Raw genomic sequence first — 27,953 nt, forward strand, 5'->3', positions numbered from 1 at the left:
CTTCTCAGATAGGCCTCCCCACCCCCAACCACTTGCACTTGGCAGCCCCCTGCCACTGCTCCCCCAGCCCAGCCCCAACTCCAATGATGCTTCTCCCTCCTCACCCTGAGTCAACTCCCTGCAGCAGCTTCCAGTCCAAACATTTTGCAGACTGGTTGCCCCAGGTTTATCAATTGTCTCTGACAGCAAGGTAAACTCTCAGGGGCACCCCTGACCTCAAGGTGCTGTCTGCATCAAGCCTCAAATAAAAACATTTAAGTGAGGAGGCAGTGTGGTGAATGAGGACTGTGTCTGAGGTGCCCCTGAACATTCATGACTGACTCCTGGAGGCTGGGTCCCAGAAAGGCAAGAGAGAGGGGCTCCCTGGCTCAAAGCCCCCCTCATTCCCCTGATCACAGACAGGCAGCCTGGCCCACCCCGCCATACCTGCGGAGGTTTTCCTGGATGGTAGAGTTGTATTCGGAGATTGAGAAACTGCTGGCAAAATCCCTGTGGGCCACTTCAGTTGTCCGATAAGCACTGCAAGGGAGGAGAGGGGAAAAAGAATGAGCTTGCTGGGGACATTTACCCCCAGACCCCCAGCTGGCATTAGAATCCCTGCTAGCCCTGCTGACAAAGGCCGGACTGTAATGGTGTGCATGGTGGCTAGCAGCACCAATGCAGTCTGACCCCACCACATATTCTGCCACTATTGCCACTAGTCCTATGTGCTAACCCAGTAGTCCTCAAAGTGTGGTCCAGGACTGGCAGCATTAGCGTTGCCTGGGAAGTTGTTAGAAATGCACATTCTTGGGCCCCACCCCAGACCTACTGAATCAGCAGCTCAGGGCTGCTCCCAGCAATCTATTTTTTAACATGCTCTCCAGTGATTCTATGCATGGTCAAGTTTGAGAAACACCAGTCTAGCCCTTTCCTGTCCAAACTGTGATCCATGGACCAGTGGCAGCGGCATGACCCCAGGCCTCCTGAAGCCGAATCTGCATGTTAAAGATCTTCAGTTATTGATTTGCACATTAAAGTTTGAGAACCTTTGGACAAGCGTACTGGATCTCAGGCCACAGCGTGCCTAAGAATCACCTTCAGGATGTTTGCTAAGCAGGTTCTAAGTCGGAATCCCAGAGATTCTGATTCTAGGATGCATTTTCATAAGCACCGAGGTGATTCTGATGTGTTCCACTCTCTGCATGGAATGTGTGTGCTTTTCTAAAATATAGTACAGTAGTCCCCTCTTATCCAAGGGGGTACATTCAAGAACCCCCAGTAGATGCCCAAAACCTCAGATAGTACCAAACCCTATATATGTTATGTTTTTTCCTATACACACACATATAATAAAGTTTAATTTATAAATTAGGCACAGTGAGGATTAACAACAATAACTAATAATAAAAAAGAACAATTATAACAACAGACTGTTTATAACACCAAGGTCAAAAGCGTTCAGATCCCTGTACTAGCCACCTGCTAAAAAACAAAACAAAACAAAATGAAAAACAACAACAAAAAACCCACAACAGACTGCAATAAAAGTTATGAGAATGTGGTGTCTCTCTCTCTCCCCAAGTATCTTATTGTACATAATATTTTGGGGCCATGGTTGACTGTGGGTAACTGAATCCATGGAAAGCGAAGCTACGGATAAGGGGGGACTACTGAATACCCTTGCATGAGAGGGCCTGTTCCTCCATGCTCTCTCCTCCAAGCACAGTTAGGCGCCCTCTGCATCATGTGCCCACAGTGCTTCGCACACAGCCTTACCATTACACGTCACATTGTGCTATGTGACTGATTTAAGCCTCTCTCACCAAACCATACTAGAGGCTCTTCAAGGGTTGGATCCTGTCTTATTCTTTTGTGTCTGGGTGCCACACAGTCTCTGGCACAAAATAAGAGCTCAACGAGTGTTCTTTGAATAAATGATGTTCAAGGGACTGAATGCCTCAGGGGCACTCAGACTTGCCTAGGGTCACACAACTCATTGATAAGAGATGTCCATGGTCTTCCACCCGGATCACTCAGATCCTCCTTTCATGAATCAGGACTTGAAGGCTGAGATGAGGACAGAGAACTAGTTTTAAGTCCTAGCACCCAACCCCTATTTCTTCAGGTGCTTCTTTTACAGAGAACTCACAGTGAGACAGGGGTTCAGATCCCCATACTGGCCAGCTGCCAAAAAAAAATCGAGGTGGCAGGGGAAAAACCTCAGACCATGAGGGAGGATGGAGATATCTATCTGGCCGCAAATCAGAGGCTCCTTCAAGTAGAAGGGTCATTGTTCACCCTGCTCCACCCATCAGCACTGGCTTCTTGTTTTAAAATCTTTAGAGCCAAAGATTCTTATGACTTTGCCTGGCCATACCTACCTCTTCTCATTCCCCATTTGACGCATTTTAGCCCAAGCCAAGACTGCTACAGCTCAAAGTCCATTAAAGGGCTTTGCAAAGCCTGAGCTTCTAGTCCCCAGATGTAAGAAGACAAGACCCGCCCAAATGCCTACACACCTCACAGGACCACCCCCATGACCATTCATTGTGGTAATGGACAGGAGGGTGCTTTGATTCAAAGAACCCTATAAGAGTATGATACTGTTATAACGCTACAAATAATTACTTTGGACTCATGGAAACAGCTTGCCCCGCCTCAGGATCCCAGGGCCTCTGTCTTTTTGAATGACTCAAGTGTGTCCTGAGATCGTGAGATCAGCCCTGGTCTCCAAGAGTCTTTTGAATATGAGGCTTCTGTGATGTGCCTGCAAAGAGCTGGAGACATCCCTGAAGCTGGGACCCTTGGGAGGAGGTTTACCTCTCGAAGCCCAGCTGCTGGCAGGTCTTATTTGAGTAGGAATCATTCCAGCTGTCACTGCAGATGGGAAGCCACTGATGGAAGGGTCCAGAGTAGACTTTAAGTAGAGACGTGTCCCAGTCAAACCTCACTGCAGGGCAAGAACAAGACAGAGGAGGTCCTCAACACCCAGGAAGCTTCCAGTTCTTGGGGGATGAGCTGAGTAAGGAGCTAAGCAGCTCCTATCCTGAGGCTCCTCACTGAGGCCCAGGAGAGGTCTGGGAGCTTGGCCTGAGCAATGATGGTCAGCCAGTACTCAGAAGTCCAAGGTGCTCAGTACGGGCAGAGCCAAGGCAAGGGCTGGTGCAAGGTAGAGAGCTACCCACCCAGCAGGAGCCAGGGGACCTGAGAGAAGGGGAGAGCACTTCCAGGAGCTGTCACCCCAAGAGGGCAATGACTTACACAAATGAGATGGTGACAAGTGGCATAAGGTCTATGATTTGATGGAGCACTCACAGCACAGCTCGGTCACAGATGGCACAGTCTTGGGCAAGGGCACATGTAAATGCATAGGTGGGGGCCGAGCCTGTGGCGCACTCGGGAGGGTGCGGCGCTGGGAGCGCGGCGACGCTCCCAGCGGCCGCGGGTTCGGATCCTATATAGGAATGGCCGGTGCACTCACTGGCTGAGTGCCGGTCACGAAAAAGAAAAAATAAAAAAATAAAAAAATTAAAAAAAATAAATAAATGCATAGGTGGAATGGACGGGACATGCACACAGCAATCCTGCAGCAGGGCTGCACGTGGATAACACATGCAAGAAGCAGAGCTCAAAGAGATCTTTTTGCTCATGTAGGCCAGCTGTTTACAAACTGACCTGCAAAAAACTGTAGGGCTGGCAAGTCAGAGGTCACTTGCTGGACAAGAAGAGGAGGGGCATGGGGATGGGGCTCTGGACCCCAAACCAGCTCCAACCAGAGCTGTTCTGCTTTGCCCAGTCTGATAATTGGGAGTGGTCAGGTTTTATTTGAGAACCATTAATCGTGTCCAATCCACTCATTTTACAAATTAGGAAACTGAAGCCCAGAGAAGGTAAATGACTTGTCCAAGTCACACAGCATTCAAAGCCAGGTTTCAAACTCATGTCTACTGTGACTACGACCCAGATCTTCTGAGTCCATTGCCTCCTGTTTGAGCTGATACACAGTTTGCACTGCAGTTTGTAGACACGCGCGCACACACACACACACACACACACACACACACACACACACACACACACACACACACACACACACTCACACTCACACTCTCCATGTCCAGCCTCCTTACCACAGCCCAGCTCGTCACTCTTCAGCTTGCAGTCAGCCACCCCATCACAGCGGACAGCGTGCTTGGGGCAGCTCTCTACCGGCTCTCTGTACTTGATTCCTGTGTGGCCCCGCCAGAAGTAGACTGGAAAAAAAAGAAGCAGACAGCTGGGTCACCGCCAGCCCCAGAGAGACAAGACACTAAGTAGCCCAAGGCTCTGGGGTTTCTGAGACACCGACCTGCAATCCCTCTTGGATTCTGGGGCTCTCGTCCCTCATCTGTATGAAGAAAAAGGCTGCTCAGGAATACTCCAGAATGCTCCAGAAAGCTCCTGCAAGCAGGGCAGCACCAGGCAGACTCGAGCAGCCAACCACCCAGAGACAGAAAGAGAGGGAGAGAGAGAAAGAGAGGTAGAGGTGGGTACTACTTTGGGAACTCCCCTACCCTACATGCTGGCTGGGGTAGTGGCCAGAGGAAGCACCTCCTCCAGTGTCCCAGAGCTCCCTTCTCAGAACCCCTCTGGCATCCTCTCTTCTCTGTGCTCCACGGATCACAGCAAAGAAATCTCTATCTTTACAGTCATGCACATGCAACCACCACCTATCTGGTCTTCTCAAAGGCTGCAGTCCTTCCAGCCTCATAAGATCCTGGGTTTTCCTCCTCCTTCCTCTCCCCTAAATAGGTGACATCCCCCACACTCAGTTCTTGCCCCATGACATGTCTTTATGCTTTTAAATGTCTTTTCATTCTATGAGCAGTTCTAGGTAGCTAATTTCCAAATGTACAAGTTGGGTCTAAAAGAAAACAACTTCACAAACCACATGTGAAAATCAGCCTCGTGACTTCCTCTGTCTCTTAACACCAATCTCCTTCCAAACCAGGAACTGTCGCCCCTACTGCCTGGAGACACCTCCCCTCAGATGCCTCACAGACCCAAATTCCAACTCCTCCCCCTGCTTCTTGTCCTCAGCTGACTCCTCAGGCCTGACCTCCCACTTCTCCCACTGGCCACCTAAGGTGAAGGCCTCCCTGTGTGACCGCTCCTTCCAGGTCTGGGTCTAATCCCTCCTCATCTCATGGACTGGCTCCTCCTCTCTGTGCTCTGGTCTTCTTCTCCTCCCGCACTATGGATGCTGAACCACCAAGGGAACCCTGGGCAGTCACCGCTCAGAATGCTCATGAGGCTGCACATCAACATGCAGTGCAGAGAGTGCTGGGCAGGGGGTTGGGAGGCCCGGCCCCACCACGGCGCTGCTCACTGGCCTGCACAAGTCAGACCACCTCCCTGGTCCTGGGAAGTGTACAGGCCTCCCTGATTTCAGGAAATGCTGTAAAACCCCACAGAGAGTTTGAATTCTATTCAGGGAGCCCACCCTCGGTGCATCTCAGCCTCCACAGGTCCTTCCCACTGTTCACAGGGAGTGAGTGCCCGGGGTGGGGAGTGGAGGGACAGCAGGGCAGCGAGTCCAGCAGGCACCATGCTGAGGCCTTTACGTGCACCGTGACAGTGACTCCACCGCCTGAGGAGTCAGGTCGGGAAACTGAGGCTTGGAATATTATCTCACTTGCTGAAGTCCCGCAGCTGGTGAACGGCAGAGCTGGGGTGCTAGGAGGTCTGTGCGGTGCTGAGGCTGTGTTCCCCCAGCACCCTGCCTCCTGTTGCACAATCCTTGAGCCTGGCATTCAAAGCTCTGGCCTTACTGAACCAAACAGATGGCCTCCAGGTCCCCAAATGTGTCTTTTCCTCTCTGGTTAGGCGGGTCCCATTGCTGTACCCTGAACCAACCTTGCCTACCTGGTCCCACATTTCCTGTAGCTGCTCATTGTCTCAGACGCCCTGTCCAGGGCCTAACTGCTCCTGTCCTCTAGGTCTGCATCTGGCCCCACGGACTTCATCAGCTGTCGCCTGTGCCCCTGCCCGCACAGCTTCACCTCTTCCTCACAGTCACACACAAATGCATTTGGCCTTAATTATTTTCAGCTGCGTCCCCCAGGAGACTGTAATCTCCCAAGGACAGGACTGTATGACATGCGTTCACTTCTGCTCCTCTACTTTTGCCAGCTCACAGCAGGCTCTCGAGCAAAGGGCCCTGGGATGTGTTCTGGGTATGTGTCTGAACTCTGAACACTTTATCCCATTGACTGAATAGCCTTGAGAGACTTTTTCCAACTAGTGTTTTTATTTTTTTAAATAACTACCATTTGTAGGCTGAGATTTTGTGCTAGACATTGTGACATTACTTTATTTATTATTCCTTGTAACCCAATGAAGTCAGTAAGAGATCTCATGGGGCGCATAGTAAATTGAATGAATGAGTGAATTTTACCGCACCTGAAGATGCAGAAACTGAGCTCAGAGTGGTTAACTAATTTGCCCAAGCAGGTTGCACAGTAAGCAGCACAGGTGGGCCCCAAGTGCAGGTTGCCCTGACTCCCATGCTCTCAGCCTGGCTACCTCAAAGGGGGCTGGAGGCGCCAGGGTCCAAGGCCATTTGCAGGAGTGTCCCTCTGTGGACATGACAGCGGGGTGAGCGGGTGGTCCCCACTCCCTTCCCTGTTGTGTGTCCCCCTCCCCAGGCCCCACTCCACCCAGTGATAACCAGAACCCACCCCTGCTCCCTCCGTTCAACTCACAGAGAAGGATGAGGGACACCACGAGGGCGATGAGGAGAAGGACACAGCCGATGAGTGGCAGCCGCTTCTGGCCCTCCTGCCAGGAGAACTTGGGCAAGCTGTTACCTAGGAGCGGAGCAGCAGCAGGGGAGGTGAGGCTGTGGGGAGGCGTCTGGCATGGTGGAGGAGGAAGAAGGACACAAGGCTGGCTCACCGGGGCCCTGTTAGGACAGCTCCACCCCCGCCCGACACCAGTCCTTTTATGGACTCCTCCTCTGGGCCAGCCAGCACTCTGCATGCATTCTCTCACAGCACCCTTGTAGCCTGAGTCTCATTAGGCCCATTTCACACATGGGGAGACTGAGGTTCTTGGAAGTGAAATCACTTACCCAAGGTTACTTAGCTGGTGAGTGACAGAGCAGGGATTGAAGTGTAGTGTGTCTGATTCCAAAGACCACCACACCAATGTGCCCCACTCACCCTTGAGACCAGACCACAGGATGGGCCCCAAACCTGGGATGCTCCTCCAACACCAGATATCGCCCAGGCCTGTTTGTATTATGGTGGCAGGGACAGTCCAGAGTTTGGACTGGCAGGAGGGATGGGTAGAAACACTGTTTCCTATGGCAGAGTCCATCCTCGAGGCCCCTTTGGCCTCTCTGACCTCCTAGCAGCTGAACCATACAACCCACAGTTTGGAAGGCTGGGTGGAGGTGCCTGCCTGGTCAGAATCTCTCCCTTTCCTCCTCCACCATAGATGGACCCACTGGTCATGACCTTGCTCCACTGTAGACCCCAGCTTCCCCGGCAGACCTGCAGGGCAGCCCAAAGAAAGAGCCTTGGTTTCCAACCAGGAGCCCTCATTCTTGAAATAAGAGCTCTCACCAGGGTTGTGCAGCCTCCAAAGTCACACAGCCTGCTTTTTTGGCCTGACCCTTTGCCCCTAATTTTCTACTGTCTTGAGTTTTGTGTGATGGTTCCTTTCTGCTCCCACCTCCCCAGGTCCTTCACTGCTCACCTTGACCACCCCTCTTGCCCCCCATCATTATTGAAAGGGTATGAGGAGCAGAGGGTGCCAGTTCTGAGACCTCCTCATGGCCTTCGGACTGCTTCCCTGTTCCTCTTGTCCTCCCTGCAGCTTTTTCCCTTACCTGAGCTCTCCCCGGTGGCCCTGGTGGCTGGCGCTGACCTGGCAGGAGATGCCCGGATGGGTACGGCCCCCACTGGTGTTGCTCTAACGAGGTACACTCTCGTTGGAGAGGATGTTGCAGAGGCCGACCTAGCAGACGATGACCTGTCAGATGACGACCTGGAAGGTGAGGCTCGAGTTGGAGATGCCTGGGCTGGAGATGTCCTTGCTGGAGATGACCGTGCTGGAGATGCCCGTGCCGGAGATGCCCGGGCCGGAGGTGTCCTTGCTGGGGAAGCATTCTGAAAGCAGAGTGGAGGGCATCCTTCAGGCTGCTCCCCTGCCAACCCACCCAGCTGTCAGCCTTGCTGAGCTGGGAGATAAATGCTCTGGGGCAAGAGGCTAGAGGTTGAGCAAAGCCCCCAGACAAAGAAGCGTCTAAGAAGCAGAGAATGCCCAAGGACAAAGTGAAAGTTCAAAGAGCCTGCCATCCTCTGGCTCCCCAATAGTCTCCCCCCTCATAGAACCTGCAAGGTGGGCAGAGGGCAGTGGGCCATCTACCTGGGGCTTGGGGACACCTGCTTAGGCTACATGTGTCTAGGGAAGCTCAAAAGAAGAGGCTGCTGGGCTGGACACTCACTCTGAGACCTGGTGTCAAGGAAATGTGGTCCCTCCCCTGGGGAGGAAGGGAAGTAACCGTCCCTTCTGCCCTCTTGACTTCTGCCCCTACATCCCACCCTTTTCTTTCATGTATTGTTAGATTATAGGATATTGTTCTTACAATGAGCTGTAGTCAAAAAAGCATGAAAAACACTGCTTAGGAAAAGTCCTGACCTGCCATATGCCCCACCATCCTCAGTAACAGCAGAATTCTTGCATGCATGTGCACATGCACAAACACACATGCACCCTATCTACCCCCAACCCCCACACTTCAGGGAAACTGGAGTGGCAAGATGTGGGAGAGGTGCATAATTAGGTTGGGGCATAATTCTCATGCTCTTGGACAAGATCCTTGACCTTACCCAGCTGCATGTGGAGTGATTTATTAATTTAGATTTAGTACTTTAATTTACAGTTAGAGACTTAATGTGTTCTAAGTGCTTTATATGTACAAGGATACTTCATCAAATCAGGGAAAGATTGTATGATATCTTTTCATTCTATTTTTCCACAAACTTTTTGAAGTACCCCTGGTATCTACTCAACTCATCCTCTTAGCCCTCTGTGGAGGAACTATTATTATTATCCCCGTTTTGCACAGGGGACACAGACTCAGAGAGATTAAGTATCTTGCTCAAGCTCTCATAGCTAGAAAGTAGCAGAGTTAGGATTTGAGCCCAGAAAGTCGAGCTCCAGAGACCACACTTCAACTGCCAGGCTCCTCTGACTGAGGAGGTGTGCGGGAGAGAATGCACGGCTGGCCCCAGCAGGCAGGCAATGTGACCAGCCCTGCCCCTTTCCTGGAGAGCTTTTGGGGTGCTCTAAATTGGGGAGAGGGCACCAGTGGGCAGTCAAGGGTGACAGGAAGTGGCACCCTCTGCCTGCTGCAAATCAGACTAGGCCTCTCCTCACCTCCCTTTTGTCCCTTACAGAGGTCCCTCTGACTCCCCTCCCACCATATTTGCCCCTTCAGCCCCTCCTGAGTCCCCAGAGCAGCAGGAAGAGCTAGGCACTGGCATGGCCCATAGGCCACGTCTCCCCTCATTAAAACTTCTGCTGAGGACTGTTCAGCTGCTCAGGTGGATGGTTGTCCTGGGGGCAGCAGGAATGGTGGAAGAAGCCCACGTGTGCCGGGGACCCGGTGCTCAGGCCACAGCCCGCAGGGCTGTGCGAAGAGGACAGAAGATTCTAGACCTCTTGGTCCTGTTTCCATCCCTCACCTACAATGTGCCTAAAAGCATTTAACATTTTACTAAGCAGACCAGTTAAAAGTCCTCCTCTTTAGAACATCTGGCTTACATCAACACCATCATCCCTACCAAGTAGGGTTTTTTGTTTTTATTTTGTAAATTTCCTCTTCTGGGAGTCAGAGGTAATTAGTTTGGTCACTTCCTCGTTTTTCTGGGGGCTGAGGGATGAATTGAAGGAGGAAGCTTGAGTTCCTGACTATGCTCAGCTTGCCAGAGGCAGGGACCAGGAGCAGCTATGCCAGGGAGATACTGGGGTTGATTCATGGAAGTGGGTAAATGCATAAGCATACCGATGCCCCATTGGCTGAGCAGTATCCTTGTCATGAGTGTGTGTTTGGGGACATGGAGGCCAGCTGCTGCCACTGCTGATCCTGCTGGCCCTGAGCTGCAGTTTCCCTCTCATGGCCATTGTCTAGACACTAGATTTCTGTAAAACAGACACAGGTTAACCCCTGGCAGCTTCAAGTGGAACAGGCCTGGGTTGGGAGCGAGGGGATGTGGTGAGGATATGTGGAAGTAGAGGACGCTTCCACTGACAGCACTGGCTTCGGAGTCTGGCAGACCTGTGTCCCCAATCCTGGATCTATCACTTTGTAGCAGTGTGACTTTGGGCCAGCCACTTAACTCCCTGAAACTTTTTCTTCATCTGTAAAACGGGACCAATAATCCTGAGGATTCAATGAGATAAGCAGGAGAGCTCTTGCCAGGCCTGGCACACACAGCACCAACCGTGCTGAGATTTAACAGCCACAGGGTGTGACCGAAGGGCCGAAAGGTGGTGTGAGTTCATCTTAGGGAGAAAAAAGCGTACTGGACAAAGGCCAGACTAAGGTCCTTCAATAAGAGGGACAGTCCCAACTGTGTAAGGCCTGTGCTTCCCTCAAGTGGTGGCCTGAGCCTTGGCATCGTGGCACCTCCACTGGCCTGCCTGGTCCCCCTCCTGTTATGCTCACACTGTACTGTCCCTCCACTTCAGGGGGGATTCCCATGATTCAGTACAATAAAACACTAACAGCTCACATGTGCGTGGTACTTTAGAGTTTACAGTAAACTTTCATGTCTGTGGCCTCATGAGGTCCTCACTACATCTCTGAGAGGTTGGTACTTTTAGAAGCCCATTTTACAGATTACAAAGCCAAGACTCAGAGCTCAGGTTGCCCAGATCACATAGGATTCCAACCCAAGCCTATTTGTATCTGAGTCCCCTGCCCTTCGTGAGTCAGAAGATGGGCCTCCTGGCAGTCTTCCTGAAACGTGTGTAGGGTGTTCACTTAGCATTGGTGATGTGGCCTAAGAACAGAGATCTGGGGCCTTGCAGGGGGCCTGGGGATGGGGCCTGGCGGGGCCTGGCCATTCCCACAGGGCTCTTGGTTTTGTGGTACTTTCTGGTGCAGGCCCTGTGTCCTGCCTAGTGGTCTGGAGCAGTAGTGTCAGGATGGGTGGTCAAGTACTCTGGGTTAGGGCAACCACACTGGAACCCAGCCCCACCTCTGAGCCAGCTGCATGACCCTGGCCAGTGACTTCACCTCTTGATATCTCAGTTTCTTTATCTGCAAGGCTGAGCTAATCACTCTGCTTTGTAGTCAGAGGTGATATATGTAAAGTGTGCATGCGACACACAGTAAGGCCTTGGGAAACATTGGCTATGATGGTGGGTCCGGGTTTGTTTGTTTATGAATGCTGGGCTTGAAATAGAAACATCTGTTTGAATATGATGACTGCGTCCAGTCCTAACTGTGTTACCTTGGGCAAGTAACATAACTCTTCAGAGCCTGGTTCCACACATGTAAAATGGGACTAATTTTACTTCCTTCCCCCAGATCAATGGTGAATATACATGGAAGAGCCTGATCTCTAAATGTGTGTCAAACTATAGTAAAGATAACAGCCTACCAGGCATTGTACTTGATCCCATTTCAACCTTCTAATTTCCATTTATGTGCTTGGGCTGTCTCCACCTGGGCTGTGTCCACCTATGGGGACCCTGTGATCCTGCCCCTGCGAGGCCCCCAGAGGAGGCCCAGAGGAAAATGAGTGGGAGGACTGGGGAGTGGGGGGGAGATGTTTTGTCAAGCTGGAGCAGCGAGAGGGAGTTAGACCACAGAGGGAACAGGTGGTGGGCAGGTATGGTGGGAGGCCAGGAGCAGCCAGAAAGGACAACATCTGGAAAAGGGCTGGAGGCCCTGGAGGCCTGAGTCAGGGGAGTATTCAGCCCTGGTCTTGGTAGAGTGAGCGTTCTGCTGTCAGAGCTGGTGGGAGGCAGGAGGAGATGGCCAGCCCCTCAGGCCAGGGCAATGGAAGAGTCCTGGGACCCTAAGACTTGAAAGAGAACTGCTCCCATGGGGAACTGCGAGTTCCAGCAGGGACATCAGGATGGAAGGGCAGCCCTAAGACCAGAGTAGAGAAGCATCCAGAGTAAGGCCATCTGCTCCATCCCACTGTCTCTGAACCTCACCCCGAACCATCCCAGGATGTTAAGAAGACTTCTTATCTTCAGGGACCACCAGAATAGGAGATTCCACAGCCTGCCACCCCACCCTGCTGGAAGTTCTTCCTGATGTCTAATCTGCTATAGCACTAACACATTTCCTTTCCTCAGTTCTTAGGAAGCAACTGCTGAGATTCCAGACTCCCACCCTGAGGCCTGACCTCACCCTCAGAGCAGATGATTTGAGCAGGTGAGAAACAGGGAGGGAAGGAGACTTCTTGTCCAAGGTTCTGAGATACAAGAGGCAGAGCCAGGACTAGAACTCAGGCCTCCCAAATCCTGGCCTTTGCCAGTGAGCACAAGACCCAGGAATGGACTCAGATGACCGACTCCTTGACATGCCCTGGCCTCCCTACAACCTGCCTATGGACCAAAGTCTCCTCGGCCTGCTCAAGGGCAGGTAGACAGGGCAGAGCAGGGGAGTGTGGGTGACTCTGGGCCATTCCGTGGCCTAGCCTTGCCAATCATTCTTTCCTGGCCCTGCCTGTCCTCCCCAACTACCCTGTGGGGTGGTCTCTGGGGTAATACTGTTGTGAGCCCTTACCGCGCCATGAAACAGGCTGTCACTGCTACCACCCGGATGAGCCTCTGCAGCTCCCAGGGGTCCTCACTCAAAAGTTGACCAGTGCCCTCCCTATATTCTGGGGCAGGAGCCAGTAAGGAAGGTAGGCAGGGCAGGGGTCCCTGGAAGGGGAGAGAGGGGAGGGCCAGGCAGAGAGCTGATAAGAGCAGGCCCTGGCTCTGGGACTCTTTTTAAGCTCTTCCCTGCACAGGATTCTTTAAAGATTTATTATTCCCATTTGACAGACCAGAGGTAGAGGCCCAAAACATTTGTGTGCTTTGCCCAAGGTTGCTCAGGTTTGTCTTGGAGCAGTACAGGGTCTAAAACAAAAGGCCCCTGCTCCCAGTCCAGTGCTCTCTATACCAGGGCTTCCAGAGGTAGATTCTCCACCCCCAGGTAAAGGGTGTTTTTATGGTTCCCTGCAACAGACTCTGCCCCTTGGGCCCTTACCTGATGGGAGATGGGAGTTAGTTAAGGAGCCCCTGAGTGTGTCCTGCCCTTGGCCTCTCCTAGGTCTCCTGTGGGCCCAGCCAGCGATGCCAGGGAGGAGTGGGCCCCTCTGTCTATCCTGAGTGGTGCTGGTGCATGGGTTGCTCCATCTCAGTCTTTGTGTGGCTGCTGCCATGGATTGAGTCCCGAGCTTTGCACAGAGATAGTTCCCCTGTCACAGGCAGCAGCCTGAACTCTGGGAAAGATGCGTCTTGGTTGCTCAGAGCCCCTGGCGGGCAGTGAAAATGACCCTATAAAACTCTCTCCAGCTAGACCTAGAGAATGTCCAGTGGCAGCAGCAGCAGCAGCAGCAGCGGAGGTAGCAGCAGCAATGACACATCTTCATAGCCTGAGGGCAGGTGCATCAGGGCCCTTTCAAGTCCAGTCTAAGTGACGGACCTTCCTGCTCAGCCCTGGGCTGTCCCTTCATAAAGCTACCACCCAGGAGCAGGCTCAGTCTATCACAGGCTGTTGGAAAACCCTCTAGTGCAAGCCCTTCATCCTATTGATGAGGCAATGAAGGCCCAGAAAGGCTATGTGATTTGCCCCAGTTCACACAGCCAGCTGGGGGCAGTGCCAGTTCTAGAGCCTGATCCCCTGGCTCCCCTCCTCGGACTGTTGCACTACACCGTGCACTGCTGCTACCTCCCTCTTCCAACCTCCAATGAGAAAGGACCATCCCCAGACTCATGCCCCTGTGGCAGCTTCTCTCTGGCAGTGACCCTGAGTATTGAGGGCATTCAAAGGGGTGAGCACAGGCAGGACCACAGGCTGGTACCCTGGCACTCTGGGCTAGACAGTAAATGCTCCCCAATCCCCACTGGGTGCTCAGGAGCTCCCTTTGGCGGGATCAAAGAAGCCTCCCTGCCTGGTGGGAGCCTGGGGGGCCCTTAGCTGTGGCAAGGGAGGTCTGAACTCATCCCAGTGTGGACTGGACTGGCTTCTTTCCCCACCTCACTGCTACACTCAGGGTTCACTGTACCTCCGGGTACAAAGGGCCCCTCCTACTCTCCCCCTCCTTGAACCCAGAGAAAGCCCACAAATACAGGATCACCTGAGAATACAGCCAAATTCCCCAGCGCCTCCTCATACGTAGCCACCAGCACCCTGCATACACACTATGCTGACCTCCGGGTCCCCAGTCAGCCTGCGAGTCAAGCTGGCCTCCAGACTAAGGAGCTAGTACCCGGCTTCCATGCCCCAGGTGTGGGAGGCATGGGGAGGTCTTGCTTCTGCTTCCAGCCTGCAGTGTGGCCTTGGGGACAGTTGCATCTCTCTGTGGGTCTCAGCTCCTTAATCTATAAAATGAAGGGGTTGGACAATCAGCTGTTTTCAAATGGGATTCCACAGAGCATTACTAGTTCCATGGAGGAGGCTTGGAGATCAGCTGGTAGGGGCTGTGGTGTGGAATTCTTAGACCTTATGCCACCTCAAACAGAAGATCCACTTTTCAGTTTTATACAGTGGATGCCACATAAAATTTAATTTGAACAAAAGAGGCAGCTGCTACAGAGAACTTGAAAATTACTGACCTGGGTGAGTGCTAACATTCTTTCTATTTAATGATGCCTCTTATACATGTGAAAAGGCCTGGGAGATCCCCATTAGACCAGAATCAAAATACTTTGTTTATTCGTTCATTCATTCATTAACTTATTCAGTCATCAAACGCTTTAAGAACTGTGAATGCCCACTATTGCCAAGCAAATAATATTTGATCGTCTGGGAACTTGCTGCCTCAGTTTCTCCCTGTGTCTGTGCATTCCCTCTCTGCCACCACTGGGGTGGTGACACAGTTCGGGACTGGTCCCTAATGGGGGCTCCCTGGACAGTCTTGAATTGCTTCCCCATCAGAAGAGCCAGCCTCGACCTGGTGCTGCCGAGGTCTCTGCTTGGCTGACAAAGCTGGGGTTCCCGGTAGTGGCTTCCCTTGTGACTGCCCCACCAGCACCCTGCCCACCTGGCCGGGCACAGTCCACCCCCGTTGTTGCTATACCAAGAGGAAGCTGTTTGGCCAAAACAAGACACTTAAGCTAAGTGGCCATTGTGACATCAGTTGGCCTTCCTGCCCAGCAAACCAGCCTGGAGCCCTGTATGCACACTCCCACACTTTTACCAAGTCAAAGAGGACAAGCCAGGGGAAGGCAGGGCCAGGTGTGCTGGGTGGAAGGCTGCTCAGCATCAGAGACAACACGGAACAGAAGCCTCGGGTAAGGGGCTGGCCCGTGGCTCACTTGGGAGAGTGTGGTGCTGATAACATCAAGGCCATGGGTTTGGATCCCTATACAGGGATGGCCGGTTGGCTCACTTGGAGAGCATGGTGCTGACAACACCAAGTCAAGGCTTAAGATCCCCTTACCGGTCATCTTTTTCTAAAAAAGAAAAAAAGAAGCCTCAGGCGAGGGCTGCGTGTGTGCAGGCGAGGGCCTGCAGATTGGGGCTGGGAGACAGCAGAGTGACCTGAGCCTCCTGTTCTGCCATCTTAGGAACCTGCCTAGCCCCCTCTGGGGAGAGAGCCCATCCTGTACCAGTCCTGGGGACTCCAAGCCATTGTTACTAGTTCATAGCATCTGTGGTCTTGAGCTGATCTGGAACCTGCCCCACTTTAAGAAGATCCAGTAGAGGCTGGCCGGTTAGCTTGGTCGGTTAGAGTGTGGTGCTGATAACACCAGGGTCCAGGGTTCAATCCCTGTGCTGGCCAGCCGCCAAAAAAAAAAAAAAAAAAAAAAAAAGACCCGTTGGTAGAAAATCCACTCTACAAACGCTTTTTGCTTTATCAGTGGGTCTACTTCAGTCTTTCTGTAATTAACATTGCACTTCTCTAAGCATTAAAAATGTGACCCATTTTGTAAAGCACAAAATATGCACTATTTTTCAAGAACAAATGCACTTGCCCGGTGTGGCACACTTGTGGTCCCATTCTGTATGAGGTGCTTCAAAAAATTCACGGAAAGATATGTATATCTTCTAATTCTATTTTTCCATGAACTTTTTGAAATACCCTTGAATAATTCCAGAGACTGTCGTGGAACCAGAAAGGGGCCTCATGGGGCAATTTGTCCAACCCTCTTCTTTGGTAGTTAGGGAAACTGAGGCACAGAGAGAAGATATTGGTCCAAATTTTTATAGGAGCCTGGACTAGACCCTAGGTGATGATGATGATGATGATAATCTTAACACTGTGAATATATCTCTATTTCTATCTATCTATGCCAGATGCTATTCTAAATGAGCCTTACTATGTGAGAGACACTATTCTAAGACTCCTTGAAGTAGGTACTATTATCATTCCATATTACAGATGATGAAACTAAGGTACCAAAAGTTTAAAGAGACTTGCCCAAAGTCACAGCTGACCTGGAACTTGGTTCTCTGTCCACCACAACTTGCAGCTTTTATTTTGAATATGGAGAAGCTGAGAGCCTTCTCCTCCCCACTTGCAAGATCCCTCTGAAAACCCAGCAGCTGCCACAGGGATGTCATCAGGCTTAAGCCCACTGACTGCTATCTTCCTCACTATTTTTTGGAGTTGACGAGGAAAAACCACAATGCATCCCTGCAATAAAGCCCTCAAGAAGAAACCAGGGCCTTAGATGACCAGCTCACTCCTATTTCATTAATGTTAAAAAATCTGCTACAGATAAGATTAAGAGCTCCAGCTATAGCCCTCCCTGCCCCCATCTCAGGCTCACTATCTTGGGGGTTCTGCCTTAAACAGAGGGGTAAATTTTAAAACCTTAAGTAAGGATGTAATGGGTTCAGTTCTTCTATTGCAACATAAGTATGGACAGTCTGCCTTCCAGAATGAACATGGCACCTACCATACCTTTGACACTTAATTCATAAATTAATTGTGAGTCCCCATTTCCCCCTCAACAATGAAAAGCCTGCTCTACATCATGTGCCCCTTCAGCAACCTTCCATGTTGGTCCCTGACTCTGGAGAGACAAGCTTCCAAGGTGGGCAACCCTATCACCCTGCCCCGGGACGGGCCCTACCACCCACCTCCAGTGTGAGCACTGCCACCCTTTGGATAACTCAGCCCCTCTCACCCTTCGTGTTTAGGGACCATCAAGTTTAGGCTCCCAGCAAGTTACCAAAGAGCACACCCATGGCTGTGACTGTGGGTTCACCCTCCCCACGCCCCAGACAAAACTCTATCCTGCCCTATGCATCACCCTTACTGCTCAACACAGTCTCAGAATGAGCCCCAGAGGCCTAGGACCAAGTGACCTTGGTGAGATCGGACATAAACCCAGGGGATCAGAGCAGAGGGCAAGGGAAAGAAAAGTCTAAAGGGAGCTGCAATAATGGTGGGAAAAAAATGACGGTAAAGTTTGCAGAAACACATCTGCAGTTCAGAATGGACCACAAGCCAACTATATTCCAGAATATGAGATGAGCTGATGTCTCTCAAACCCAGTGCTGGCCCATCCTTCCCAGAGTCCCAGATTCTACCATATAAGTACAGTTCAAAAAATGTGGAGAGGAGCAGGAAATAAGACCCAAGGAGAAATTAGAATACAAGAGGAATTTCCCAGAAGAAAAGAAAGCGTGGCACAGTCAAACAGAATCTTTAGGTGCCTCCACATGTGTTACTGGTTTTTCCACAGAGGCTAGTCTAGCTGCTCTCTACCACCCCCAAGAGCAGAAGAGGAGGAAAGGAACCTGAGTTGTAGCAGAAGGAATTGGGGTTAGACATAAGGAGGCACTTCCCAAGCATGAAAGTTATTAAGCACAAAAATAAGTGACCAAGGGTGATTGAAAAATCCCCTTGAAAATCTTAAATGCACACAGAGTCACATCTTTCTGAGAAGGCTGAGGAGTCTAAAGAGGGGGTTAAACAAGATGACTTTGAAGACAAGTTAGAATGCTTTTAATTCTCAAACCAGCAAAAATTAGATTAGATTAAACTAAATTAGATTAGATTCTCAACCAACAAAGCTAGCTATCTAACAGCACAGCTGTCCTGGCTGATGTGGTCACAGGCCACAGATCAGGGACACAGGATTCAGTCACACAGCCTTTGGGCACTGACTAACCAGACCCCAAGTCCCATCACCCTCTCCTGCCAGGGGCTCCTTCTAGGAACCATGATAAAAGGACACCAAGAGATCTTGGTCCCAAGTAGTTTCAAACTAGAAAAGGCACATTCAATTTCCCCCCAAACCTGAGGCGCCCAGGTGGCAGTGCCCTCCCCCAACCTGTCTCCCAGCCCTGTCCCTGCTCCCTCAGCGTGGGGAGGACTCACTCACCCGGGAGCTGTCCCTCTCCATGGTCTCTGAGGGATGAGTCTTCCAGGCTCAGCTGATGTCGAGGGGAAGAGCCATGTTGGCCCCTGGCTTCCCTGGGCATGTGGGGAAAAGGGAGCTGGAGGGCTGAGGGCCGGCCCCCACCAAATGGGGCGGGGAAGCCGGCTGGGATGTGTGAGGTAATCCCAGGTATAAACAACATGGAACTTGCCAGACCTGTCCCTCCGCCCCTAGTCCCAGGCCATCCCAGTTACTCAGTGAAGGGAGTGTGAAGCTACCTTTACTCCTGAAACTGCCCCACAGAGGCAGCTGTGGGGAGCCCAGGGCTCCAGAGTGACACTTTCAGAGGGGGATTCTGAGAGGAAGGGCCAAGGCCCTGTTGACCTGAGCCCTTGACCAGATGCTCCGAAGCCCTCTGAGGTATGATCCTGTCCCCCTAGGGGATGTCCAAGGTCAGGGACAAAGCCCCACCAAGAGCAGGACAGCTTGAACCTTCATCTCCAAGGACTATGTGTCTAAATCCCAAATCAGTGCTTGTGGTCTGACACATTTTTTTTTCCTGAACTCTGTTTCTTTCTATGAAAACTCTTAACAAAGAAATTAAAATCAAATGAGCTCTAATTATGCGAGTAATGAATTGCCTCTATTGAAAGCAATAAAATGTTATGAAGCAACACATCAAAGTCAATTAAAATAAAACATAAATATCTGAGTGTCAACCGTTCCAAGAAATATTGGGCTGACTCATGATCCCATACCTGTGCCCCATTCCGATCCTTAGAGATGTTAAATAAAAATTATAGGAGGCCATTGTTTCAGACTAAGTTCATATAGTAGGCCCCAAAAGCCCAGACTGAAAATCAAAACGGAGTCACCTCTGCTAAGTCCCACGTCACTTAGTTTGTGATCTGACCTTCCAAGAAGTCAGGAGAAAGAGATCACAGCCAGTTTCCCAAACAGGCCTGTTTAAATCCTCAGTAGGTATGATAATGAAGTTCCCTCAGCTTTAATTCTTACACGAAAGAGCCTGAAGTAACTAGATAACCAGTTATTTTCCTATTGTTCTGTCTCCTTGTTCCCACCTTATAAGGAAAGTAAATTTGAAATGACCAATCCTCTTTTCGTCCTTTGTTTCTGTTTTCTGCAGCCTTTTTCTGTCTATAAAATCTTTGTTATTTGTGTAGACTTTGGGCATTTCTCTGACTTTGTCTGATGGTGTCTCCTGGGTTGATCCTTACATTTGGCTCCCAATAAACTTTACAAAATTATTTCTGCCTCATCAGCCTTGATTTTGGTTAACAGCATCGAAAGAAATAGAGGAAGAGCAACTGTGAAAGGGGTGCTTAGCACCCCAAAACCCAACAGAGCTGCTGCTGAAAAGTGCAAAGAGAGGAGTTTTAGACAAGCATTAGGGAGAACTTAACTGACTGAGCATTTGGGGGTAGTAAGATTTTAGAGTTTGAAGGAAGCTCAGAGATCATCTAGTGGTTCAATCTTTTCATTTTACAGATGAAGAGAGAGAGGGACAGAGAGGCAAAGGAATCTGCGCAAGTCACAAGTAACAAACAGCAGCGATAGTAATAATAAGGTGCTAGGTAGCCTACGAAATGCTTTACATGTATCTTTCATGCATTCATTCCTCAAATTTTTATTGAGTGCCTCTTATGTGCTTGGCACTGAGATAGGGTGACCCCCACTTTCATAACATATGCAATTCACTTCTGTGAAACTGCTTGCTGTGTGACAAGATAGATTTAAGTTTAAATAGTGTTTGAATTGCTTAAAATGCTATTGTTTAAAAATCTCCCTCGGCTCTTCAGCGCCCCCCCCCCCCATAGAAGTTAAAAGCTAAATATTAGCCTGCCTTTGCTATTTCCTACCTATGCTATCCCTGACTGATAAAACCAAGAGCTGTATCTGGATGTATCTAGACAACCTAAGAAGGAAACTGCCCTGTGAAAGTTTTTGCCATCTCTAAGTGATTAACTGGCTTGTTTCAGCTTCTGTTATCAGCTTACGCTAGGCCACCGCAAACCTCCTCCTCTCGCCAGAAGGATATGTGTGTATGTGTGTAACTATATGATAACTGTAAGTGTGTGACTATATGAATTTTTGCCTGTGTGACTATGTGCCTTTAAAAGATCCCTTAAACTTAAACTCAGGGCTGCTTCCTTCCAAGACTTTCTTGGAGAAACAGTCGCTGGCTGGCCAGTAAAACCCCCCTTTTAAATTCTCATTTGGGTGTTCTTGTTCCTTTTCCGTGCAGCAGCCTCACAACAGCACTGTTCTAGGTGCTGGGGACACAGTGAACAAAATAGGCAAAGACCCTTGCCTCAGGGCACTAACATTTGGAGGAGGGGCAGGTGAAAACCAATAAATCAATTATTATGCAGTATATTCGAAAGTGAGAAATGCTGAGTGATAACTAAAAGAATCTGCTCTGACCAAGTCAGCTAAATTGTTGCACCTTGGGAGATCTGGGTAAGTCAGTAGTCACATCCACCTGCCTTGGAAAATGTTCTCATAAAACCATTTTTACTTGAAAGCAGGCTTCATGGCACCAAAAAGCCATAAAGTAACAGAATGCTTCTTATAACCTTTATGCAACCTAGTAACAATCGCAAGTCTATGTCATGTACAACCAGTAGAAAACCTGATGAAGTAATTAGCAGGGACCATCTCTCTCTCTCTTTCTTTTGGCCCTTCCCCCTTCTTGTGATTATAATGTTAAGCTATCTTGGCCCTCTTGGAAACACATTTCTCAGGGTGGCCTGATCTATGTGTCTCGCTAGTTGCAATCTTAATATTTGCCCAATAAATCCTTGCTATATATATTTGGCCTCAATTTCTTTTTAGATACACAAGAGAAAAATAAGGCAGGGAAGAAATTGTAGGGGCTAGGGAAAAACTTCCTCTTTGCCCTCTGCAGGTTCACTGGAAAATCACTGACAAGTTCAAATTAATAAGAAGAAAAGACATAAATTTTATTACTTTAACATTCTGGGGGGTGGGGGCAATGCACGGGAGAATCACAAGAGAGTAATTTCCCAATTTCCCAGGAATCCAGTAGGAGTGCAAAGCTTATATATCAGTGTTCATGAGGAAGAGGAGGTGGGGGAGGTACAGGCCCCAGAATAATGGCCTGGGTCCAGGTTTCTCTGGAGCTCCAGAGCACTCCGTGGGAATCGGCATCACAGGTGAAAGAAGGAAGTCAGAGGTAAAGTTAAGCAGAGAGTGTCTTGGTATGCAGATGAAAATATCTCAGGTAACCTAGCAGCCACCTTCAGAAAGAATGGACAGTTGCTGAAGGAGGGCTTCAGAGGAAGCCTGGCTATTTACCTATTCTTCTCAGATTTAAATTTCTTTCCACAAAAAAGTCTTCTAGCTAATCTTGTTTTTCCAATTTCTGAATTAACCACGTTGAAATAAGTCAAAGACGTAATATTTTGGGCCAAAATATTTTGCTTTCCCACAGGATCAAGAAGGCTGAGGACACAGAGTCAAAATCTGAAACAGGATGGTCAGGGAGGGCCTCTCCGAGATGACATCTGAGCAAAGCCTTAAAGGAAGTGACTGCTCTTCCCCATTTACATTCAAGAAAACGGAAGCCTCCAGCTCAGAGTGAAACCATCTGCTGCAGCTTAGGGAGTCTTGAGGGAAGTCTAATCCAGCGGCAGGAGGATGAAGGAGAGAGCCTCTGTAGGGTGCAAGCAGGGACCCTAGGGTTCTCTGATCTTGGGTTATTTCCAGGTGTCACTGCAGGCCCAGGCCACTTCCCCTTCCTGCTCTCCACCAGCCCACTGAGGGACCCTCCCATGGTTCATCCAGTCCTGAGGAGAGGCCTGCATTGTGTCCTCAGCTCCTCCTCTTCCTTCTTTCCTAGGAAGGCATCCAGCCCCCACTCTGGCCACCAGGGAGCTACGAGGCTGCCACTGAACCTTGGCATTCATAGGCCATACTTGAGGGTCCCACTCCATCCCCCAGGCAGGCCACAGGCCTCTAAAGATCACCTTCCCAAGGGTTCCACCAACCTCTAGAAAGATCTCAGGCTTAAGGCTCTAGGTCAGTCAGGAGGAATGATCCTTGAGAGCTTGTTTGGAGGTTCTAGCAGGGGAGCGCAGCTACTCGTATACCCTTGACCGAAGAACGGTCCTCTCCTCTAGCGGGGAAGGTCTTCCTCTTCGACCGAGCGCGCAGCTTCGGGAGGGACGCACATGGAGCGGTGAGGGAGGAAGGGGACACCCGCCTAGCCAGCCAGATCAGCCGAATCAACCCTGGCAATCAATGGGGTGACAGATGTCGCAGCCAGATCGCCCTCACATCCAGGAGGAATGATCCTGATGCTGAGATAAAGGCCAGCAAGGCCAAAGGAACTTGGAGGTCTATAGAGTCACCATCCAGTGGTAACACATCCAGCCAAAGTATGTGCCCAGCACTGGGCACTGGGTAGGCTCTGAAGGAATGTCGGTTTTATTTATTGTTTTATCTACTTATTTATTAATACTATTATTTTTTTTACATTCTAATATGTTGTTGCAGAGCAGTTGGTGGGGAGGGAAATAAGGTGGGAGGAGGACAAAGGAAAGAGGCACTCCCCTCATTCCTGCAGGAGAGACCAGGGGGCTTTCAGCAGTGGCTTTGTTGCTGCTGGGCCGGATGCAGACATCAGGGGCTTGTGGGTGAAGCCCTCAGCCACCCACTACCCCAGCTCATGTGGGAGTGCCCCACTGATCCCAGGGTGTTCAGCTCAGTGGTTGTTGCTGGGCTGGTTGTGGATGTTGTGGGGCCATGGCTGAGGCCCATGACCCTCCCCTCTCCCTGGCTTGGGAGCCCAGGGGGCTTCTGATACTTCCAGGTTTTATAGATGTTCTTTGGTGGTGTTAGACCTTCACTAGTTAATGCCAAACTCTGTCTCTGATCTGTGGGTATTTTATTTTTTCTTTCAGTTCTGTGTTGGATTATTTGCTGTTCCCACCACTTAAATTCTGCACTGCAACTAACTTGTTGTCCTTTGCTTACTTCTAAGATGGAGGAACTTCCTGTGGGACAAACACTTGAGCCCTGTGGTTGAGCTAAATTGCTGCTTTGTTGCTGATTCTCTGGGGAAGGCTTTTTGTGCAGCTCAGGTTTTAATTGTTGACTTTGTATGTACTTCCAGGTCTTGTGAGGTCTGGTACACACCTGGGTTGTGTGGAAACTCTGGTCTGGGCCTGAGTCTTTTCAGCAAATTGCACCCCCTGCAGTTCTATATTCCTGACCAGTCTACACAGAGTGGGCCCACACTGATTGGAGGGCAGATCAGCAGTCCATGCTGTGCCCTGATGTTCCCCAGGTGGCCCATCTCCCCCACCCCACACTCCAAACACTTCCCATGGGATGGGCCATGTGCCAATCCCTTGCAATGACTCACCAGCCTCTGAGTGGCTCCTTTTTGAGTTGTCTGTGGCTCCTCGGTCCTATGTGGGTCCACAGGAACCCTGTTAGTGGTCTTGCTGGCCTGGGGGCTACCAAGGCCCTCTTCTCCCCTGCAGCCTCCAAGCAACTTCATATGAAGGTCACAGCTGTGGCTTTTGCCAGCTCTTGCTCCATACGCTCAGCAGCTCCAGCCTTGAAGTAGCTGGCGCTCAAAATAGTGGGAGTGATCCTTTCTTTCTCTCATTGTAGCTTCTCCCACCTTCATGAACTCTGTAGGTCTCTGTTCCTCTTCCCCTGAGCTCTAGCAGCCTCGGCTTGGCTGTCGTTGCTTTTTACTAGTTGTAAATTCATTGATTTGTGGGAGAGAGAGAAGCTGGGGACTGTGTATTCCACCATTTTGACCAGAAGTCAGTTTTATTTCTTGCTCTTTTCCTTGGTTTTGGTAACCAAAAGAATCTGCTCTGACCAAGTTATCTAAATTATAGTGCCTTGGGATAAGTCAGTAACTATGTCCACCTGTCTTGAAAAATGTTATCATAAGACCATTTTACTTAAAAGCAGCCATAATGGCACCAGGAAGCTGTAAAATAACCTAAAATGCTTCTTGTAAACCTTGCCCTAGAGCCCTGCATGTAGCTTGTAACCTAATAATAACCCCCAACCTATAAGTCATGTACAACCAATAGAAAAACCAATGAAATGATTAGGAGGATCGTCCTTCTACCTCTCTCTTTTGATTTCTCCCCCTTCTTGATTATAAAATGCTAAGCTCTTTTGGTCCTCTTCAGAACACATTTCTCAGGGCAGCTTTGTTATCAAATTAGGACCTTGGGTCCCAAAGTCATAGAAATGAACAACACACCCAGAAGTAAAGCAATCAATGCCTTGTTAAAAGAGGAGACAGACTTATGCATAAGGGAGTTAGCTACAGAGAAGCTAGCTCCCCGAGGGGAGCTGTTCAGGATCCTTTAAAGGGAACAGGGATGAGAGGTGCAGGCCAGCATCATCACTATGTGCCTCTGGATGTGGTTCATTCTGTTCTTCCTGGTTGCATCATGGGCGCATGCTCAGTTAAGCCTTTGGTCCTTGCATTTGCTCAGTAAGCCTAAGCTGGTGGTGGCATTCATTATCATCACCCCAGGAGGGTCATTGTAGCAGTCACCTTGAAGGTTTGTGTGCATGCAGAAACTCCTGAAGGGGTCTTAAAGTTAATCTGTAACTTAATTTTACAATTATGGGGAAAGAAAGAACAGGTAGATAATAATATGTTTTAAAGAAAGCTAACAGTTATATTTTAACAAGCCTTGGGGAAGCAGTTTTGCAACTCAGTGATTATCTGTTCCCCTTTTATTTCAGTTTATTCTATCAGGGTGAGCCATGGGGTAATCATGCGCCCTGGGGGTCTCATGACCGAGGAGTAGAAAAATAACAAAATGTCCTCTGCAGGGAAAATGGAATTAGTTTGGTTCACAGGCCTAGCCCTATTCTGTCTCAGCCTGATGTGTTTCCCCAGTTGAAATCACCATATTGGCTCAATAAATCTTTGCTGCATGTATTTGGCCTCAGTTTCTTTTTTAGATCAACATTTTCCATCAGAAACTCAAGTTGGCCTGTCCCAGAGTCCTTGCTGACCAAGCCATCTGACTCGTGTGAAATCCCCACCAACATCAGTCAAGTTCAGTAAGTATTAACTGCTCAGCACCAGGACCTGCAGTAGCTGCTGGGGGTGGCATGGGGGCGAGAGTGGCAAAGAACAGAAAGGTAGGGACTCTTCCTGGGAGAACACAGAGTATATGTGTTGGGGGGACACCGAGTCATCAAATTCTTTACTGATAGTTTTGCTACTGCCAGAGGGGAAGGCACTGGGGTGGCACTGGGGAAGGACCTAGACCCTTCCCCAACAGAGCTGGCCTTGGAGCCTGCCCCCGCCCTTGACTTCCACGCCTGACCCTAGCCTGGCTCTGCCCTTTCCCAGCTCTCTTCTTCCAGTCTCCTTGCCCTCCTGCTTGCTGCATAATCCCAGCCTCCCTCCGACTGCTCCCTTTCCTTTGCCTCTCTCCCTCCGGCCTTGGTCCCTGCCTTTCTCCCTCCAGCTTACTGGTTGCTTTCTGGAAAGATGCCTGCCAGGCCCACCCTTGGCTCCTCTCTACCCAAAGGCTATCAGCAGCAACTGGGACCCACATCCTCCCCATCCCAGGGGGAACCCCAGGCCAGCTACCAGACCCATTCATGTCATACCTTGGTCATTTCCTACTTCCGGGTCATTTCCATCTGGGGTGGAGGAGGTTTTACATAAAAAACAGATCAACATGCAAGCAAGTACATGCCTCACTACTGTTTCGAGACTAAAGTCTCAGCTATCCCCTTTCATGGCTGCTCCAGCTGCCACTACCTAGGATTTGGGAGATCCTTCCTGAGGTTCTAGCCTGAGACACAGGGCTCCAGGCTTTCTATTCCCAGCCTTGCTAGCTTCTCCTTAGTTTCCACCTTAGCCATGCTCCTCTTTCCTGAGTCCTCCATCAACCTCACTCCTGAATTACTTTCCCAACTCCCTCCCTGGAACCCCCGATCACCCTTCCACCCTTTGCACCCTGCTTCTGAGCTTCTTCATCACTCAGGGCAGAACAGGTGGGCTGTCCTTGTGGCCTAAAGGCAGCTGGGGCACAGGCCACATACTTAGAGGTTAGGCAGGGCAGAGAGTAGGGGAATTAGTCACCAGGAGACACCCCTGGGCCCAGGACACCTTCCCCTTCCCAGAGTCTGAACCTCCAGTTTCCCAAGCGCAGCTCTCTTCTCAGCCTCAGGCAGATCTCCCCTAGCCTACTCAGCCTTCCCTGGCAGTTCTGGGTCTCTCTGGGCAGTGGTTCTGGCTGCACCTCTCCCCACCCCAGGCCTGTAGCTGTTGTCCATAGCTGTTGTCTGAGTTCTCCAGATGGATAACTGTTTCTTTCTTCCTGCTTTTCCCTTGGGGATGGACAAGCAAGAGAGGCACTCACCCAGGGCATACAATTTAAGAGGGTGCCCCAAAATCTCATATTTTAATGCAATATTTTATTTTATTTTGGCAGCTGGTGTGTACAGGGATCTGGGCCCTTGACCTTGGTGTTATAACACTGCTCTCTATCAACTCAGCTAACCAGCCAGCCCTTAATGCAATATTCTAAAAAAATCAACATTAATGCAAAAAGTTGATGATCAACAAAGTATCAAAATTTTAAATAAAGACAGGATTAGATTTCTATCCAGACTTTGTCTTCTCTTTTTATTACTTACAGGTTATCAGGGTCCCATTTTTCCCCTGTGATTGCTCCTTCTAGCCTCTGCAGGCTGCCACCTCACAGTCTTGCAAGGAAGGAGAAACATCTGGGCCAACCAAAAGCAAGTGAGGCCCCTCTTCACAGGGAGTGAGCCGCTCCGTCCAGAGCAGACCCCAGCCCTAGAGAGCTGCCGTATTCATTGTGAAATTCACCCTGAGTTCTTCCTTTTGCATGAAGTGTTACTTCATTTTGAGTCTTCTGTGAATCCACATGGTCTACATATTCTTTGCTGTGGCTGAAAGGAGTCCTCAGTTAAAACACACCAGTGCCTGTGTGACCATTGCCCAGACACAGACATTGCTACCAATCTATTCTAAGATTTGTTTAATTAACAATGCATCAATGATAAGTATACAATCAAACAAGTTCTGACAAATGTATATACCCTTGTAACCACTATGATATTCAAGATCCAGAACATTCCTATCACCTCAAAAAGTTTTCTCCAGCTTCTTACAGTCAATCCCCATCCCCACCTCTACTCCAGCTCCAGGCAAACACTGACCCACTTCCTACCGCTAGAGGTTAATTTTTCCTTTTCTAGACTCTCATACAAATCTACCCTAAGATTTAATGCTGATCCCTGAGTGCAAACCAGCAGAGTCACTGCCCCGGGATTCACCACAGATGCCTGATCAGAAGGCACTCCTGGATATTGAAAGGGGAGGCATGGTGGGGCAGAGG

The 27,953-nt window shown here is 49.9% G+C and overlaps 1 protein-coding gene across 1 annotated transcript in view; it reads right to left on the reverse strand.

Moving 5' to 3' along the window:
• Positions 1 to 27,953, reverse strand: part of TMPRSS13 (transmembrane serine protease 13) — an 85,138-nt gene that overhangs the window by 8,393 nt on the left and 48,792 nt on the right. Inside the window, exons 3-7 of the mRNA XM_063093328.1 lie at positions 7,856 to 8,135; positions 6,726 to 6,830; positions 4,113 to 4,235; positions 2,803 to 2,932; positions 427 to 519 (exon numbers count right to left, since the gene is read on the reverse strand). Coding sequence (XP_062949398.1) covers positions 427 to 519; positions 2,803 to 2,932; positions 4,113 to 4,235; positions 6,726 to 6,830; positions 7,856 to 8,135 — 731 coding nt within the window. The remainder of the gene's footprint in view (positions 1 to 426; positions 520 to 2,802; positions 2,933 to 4,112; positions 4,236 to 6,725; positions 6,831 to 7,855; positions 8,136 to 27,953) is intronic.

The sequence above is a fragment of the Cynocephalus volans genome, chromosome 4 (genome assembly GCF_027409185.1).
Source record: "Cynocephalus volans isolate mCynVol1 chromosome 4, mCynVol1.pri, whole genome shotgun sequence".
Taxonomy (NCBI): domain Eukaryota; kingdom Metazoa; phylum Chordata; class Mammalia; order Dermoptera; family Cynocephalidae; genus Cynocephalus; species Cynocephalus volans.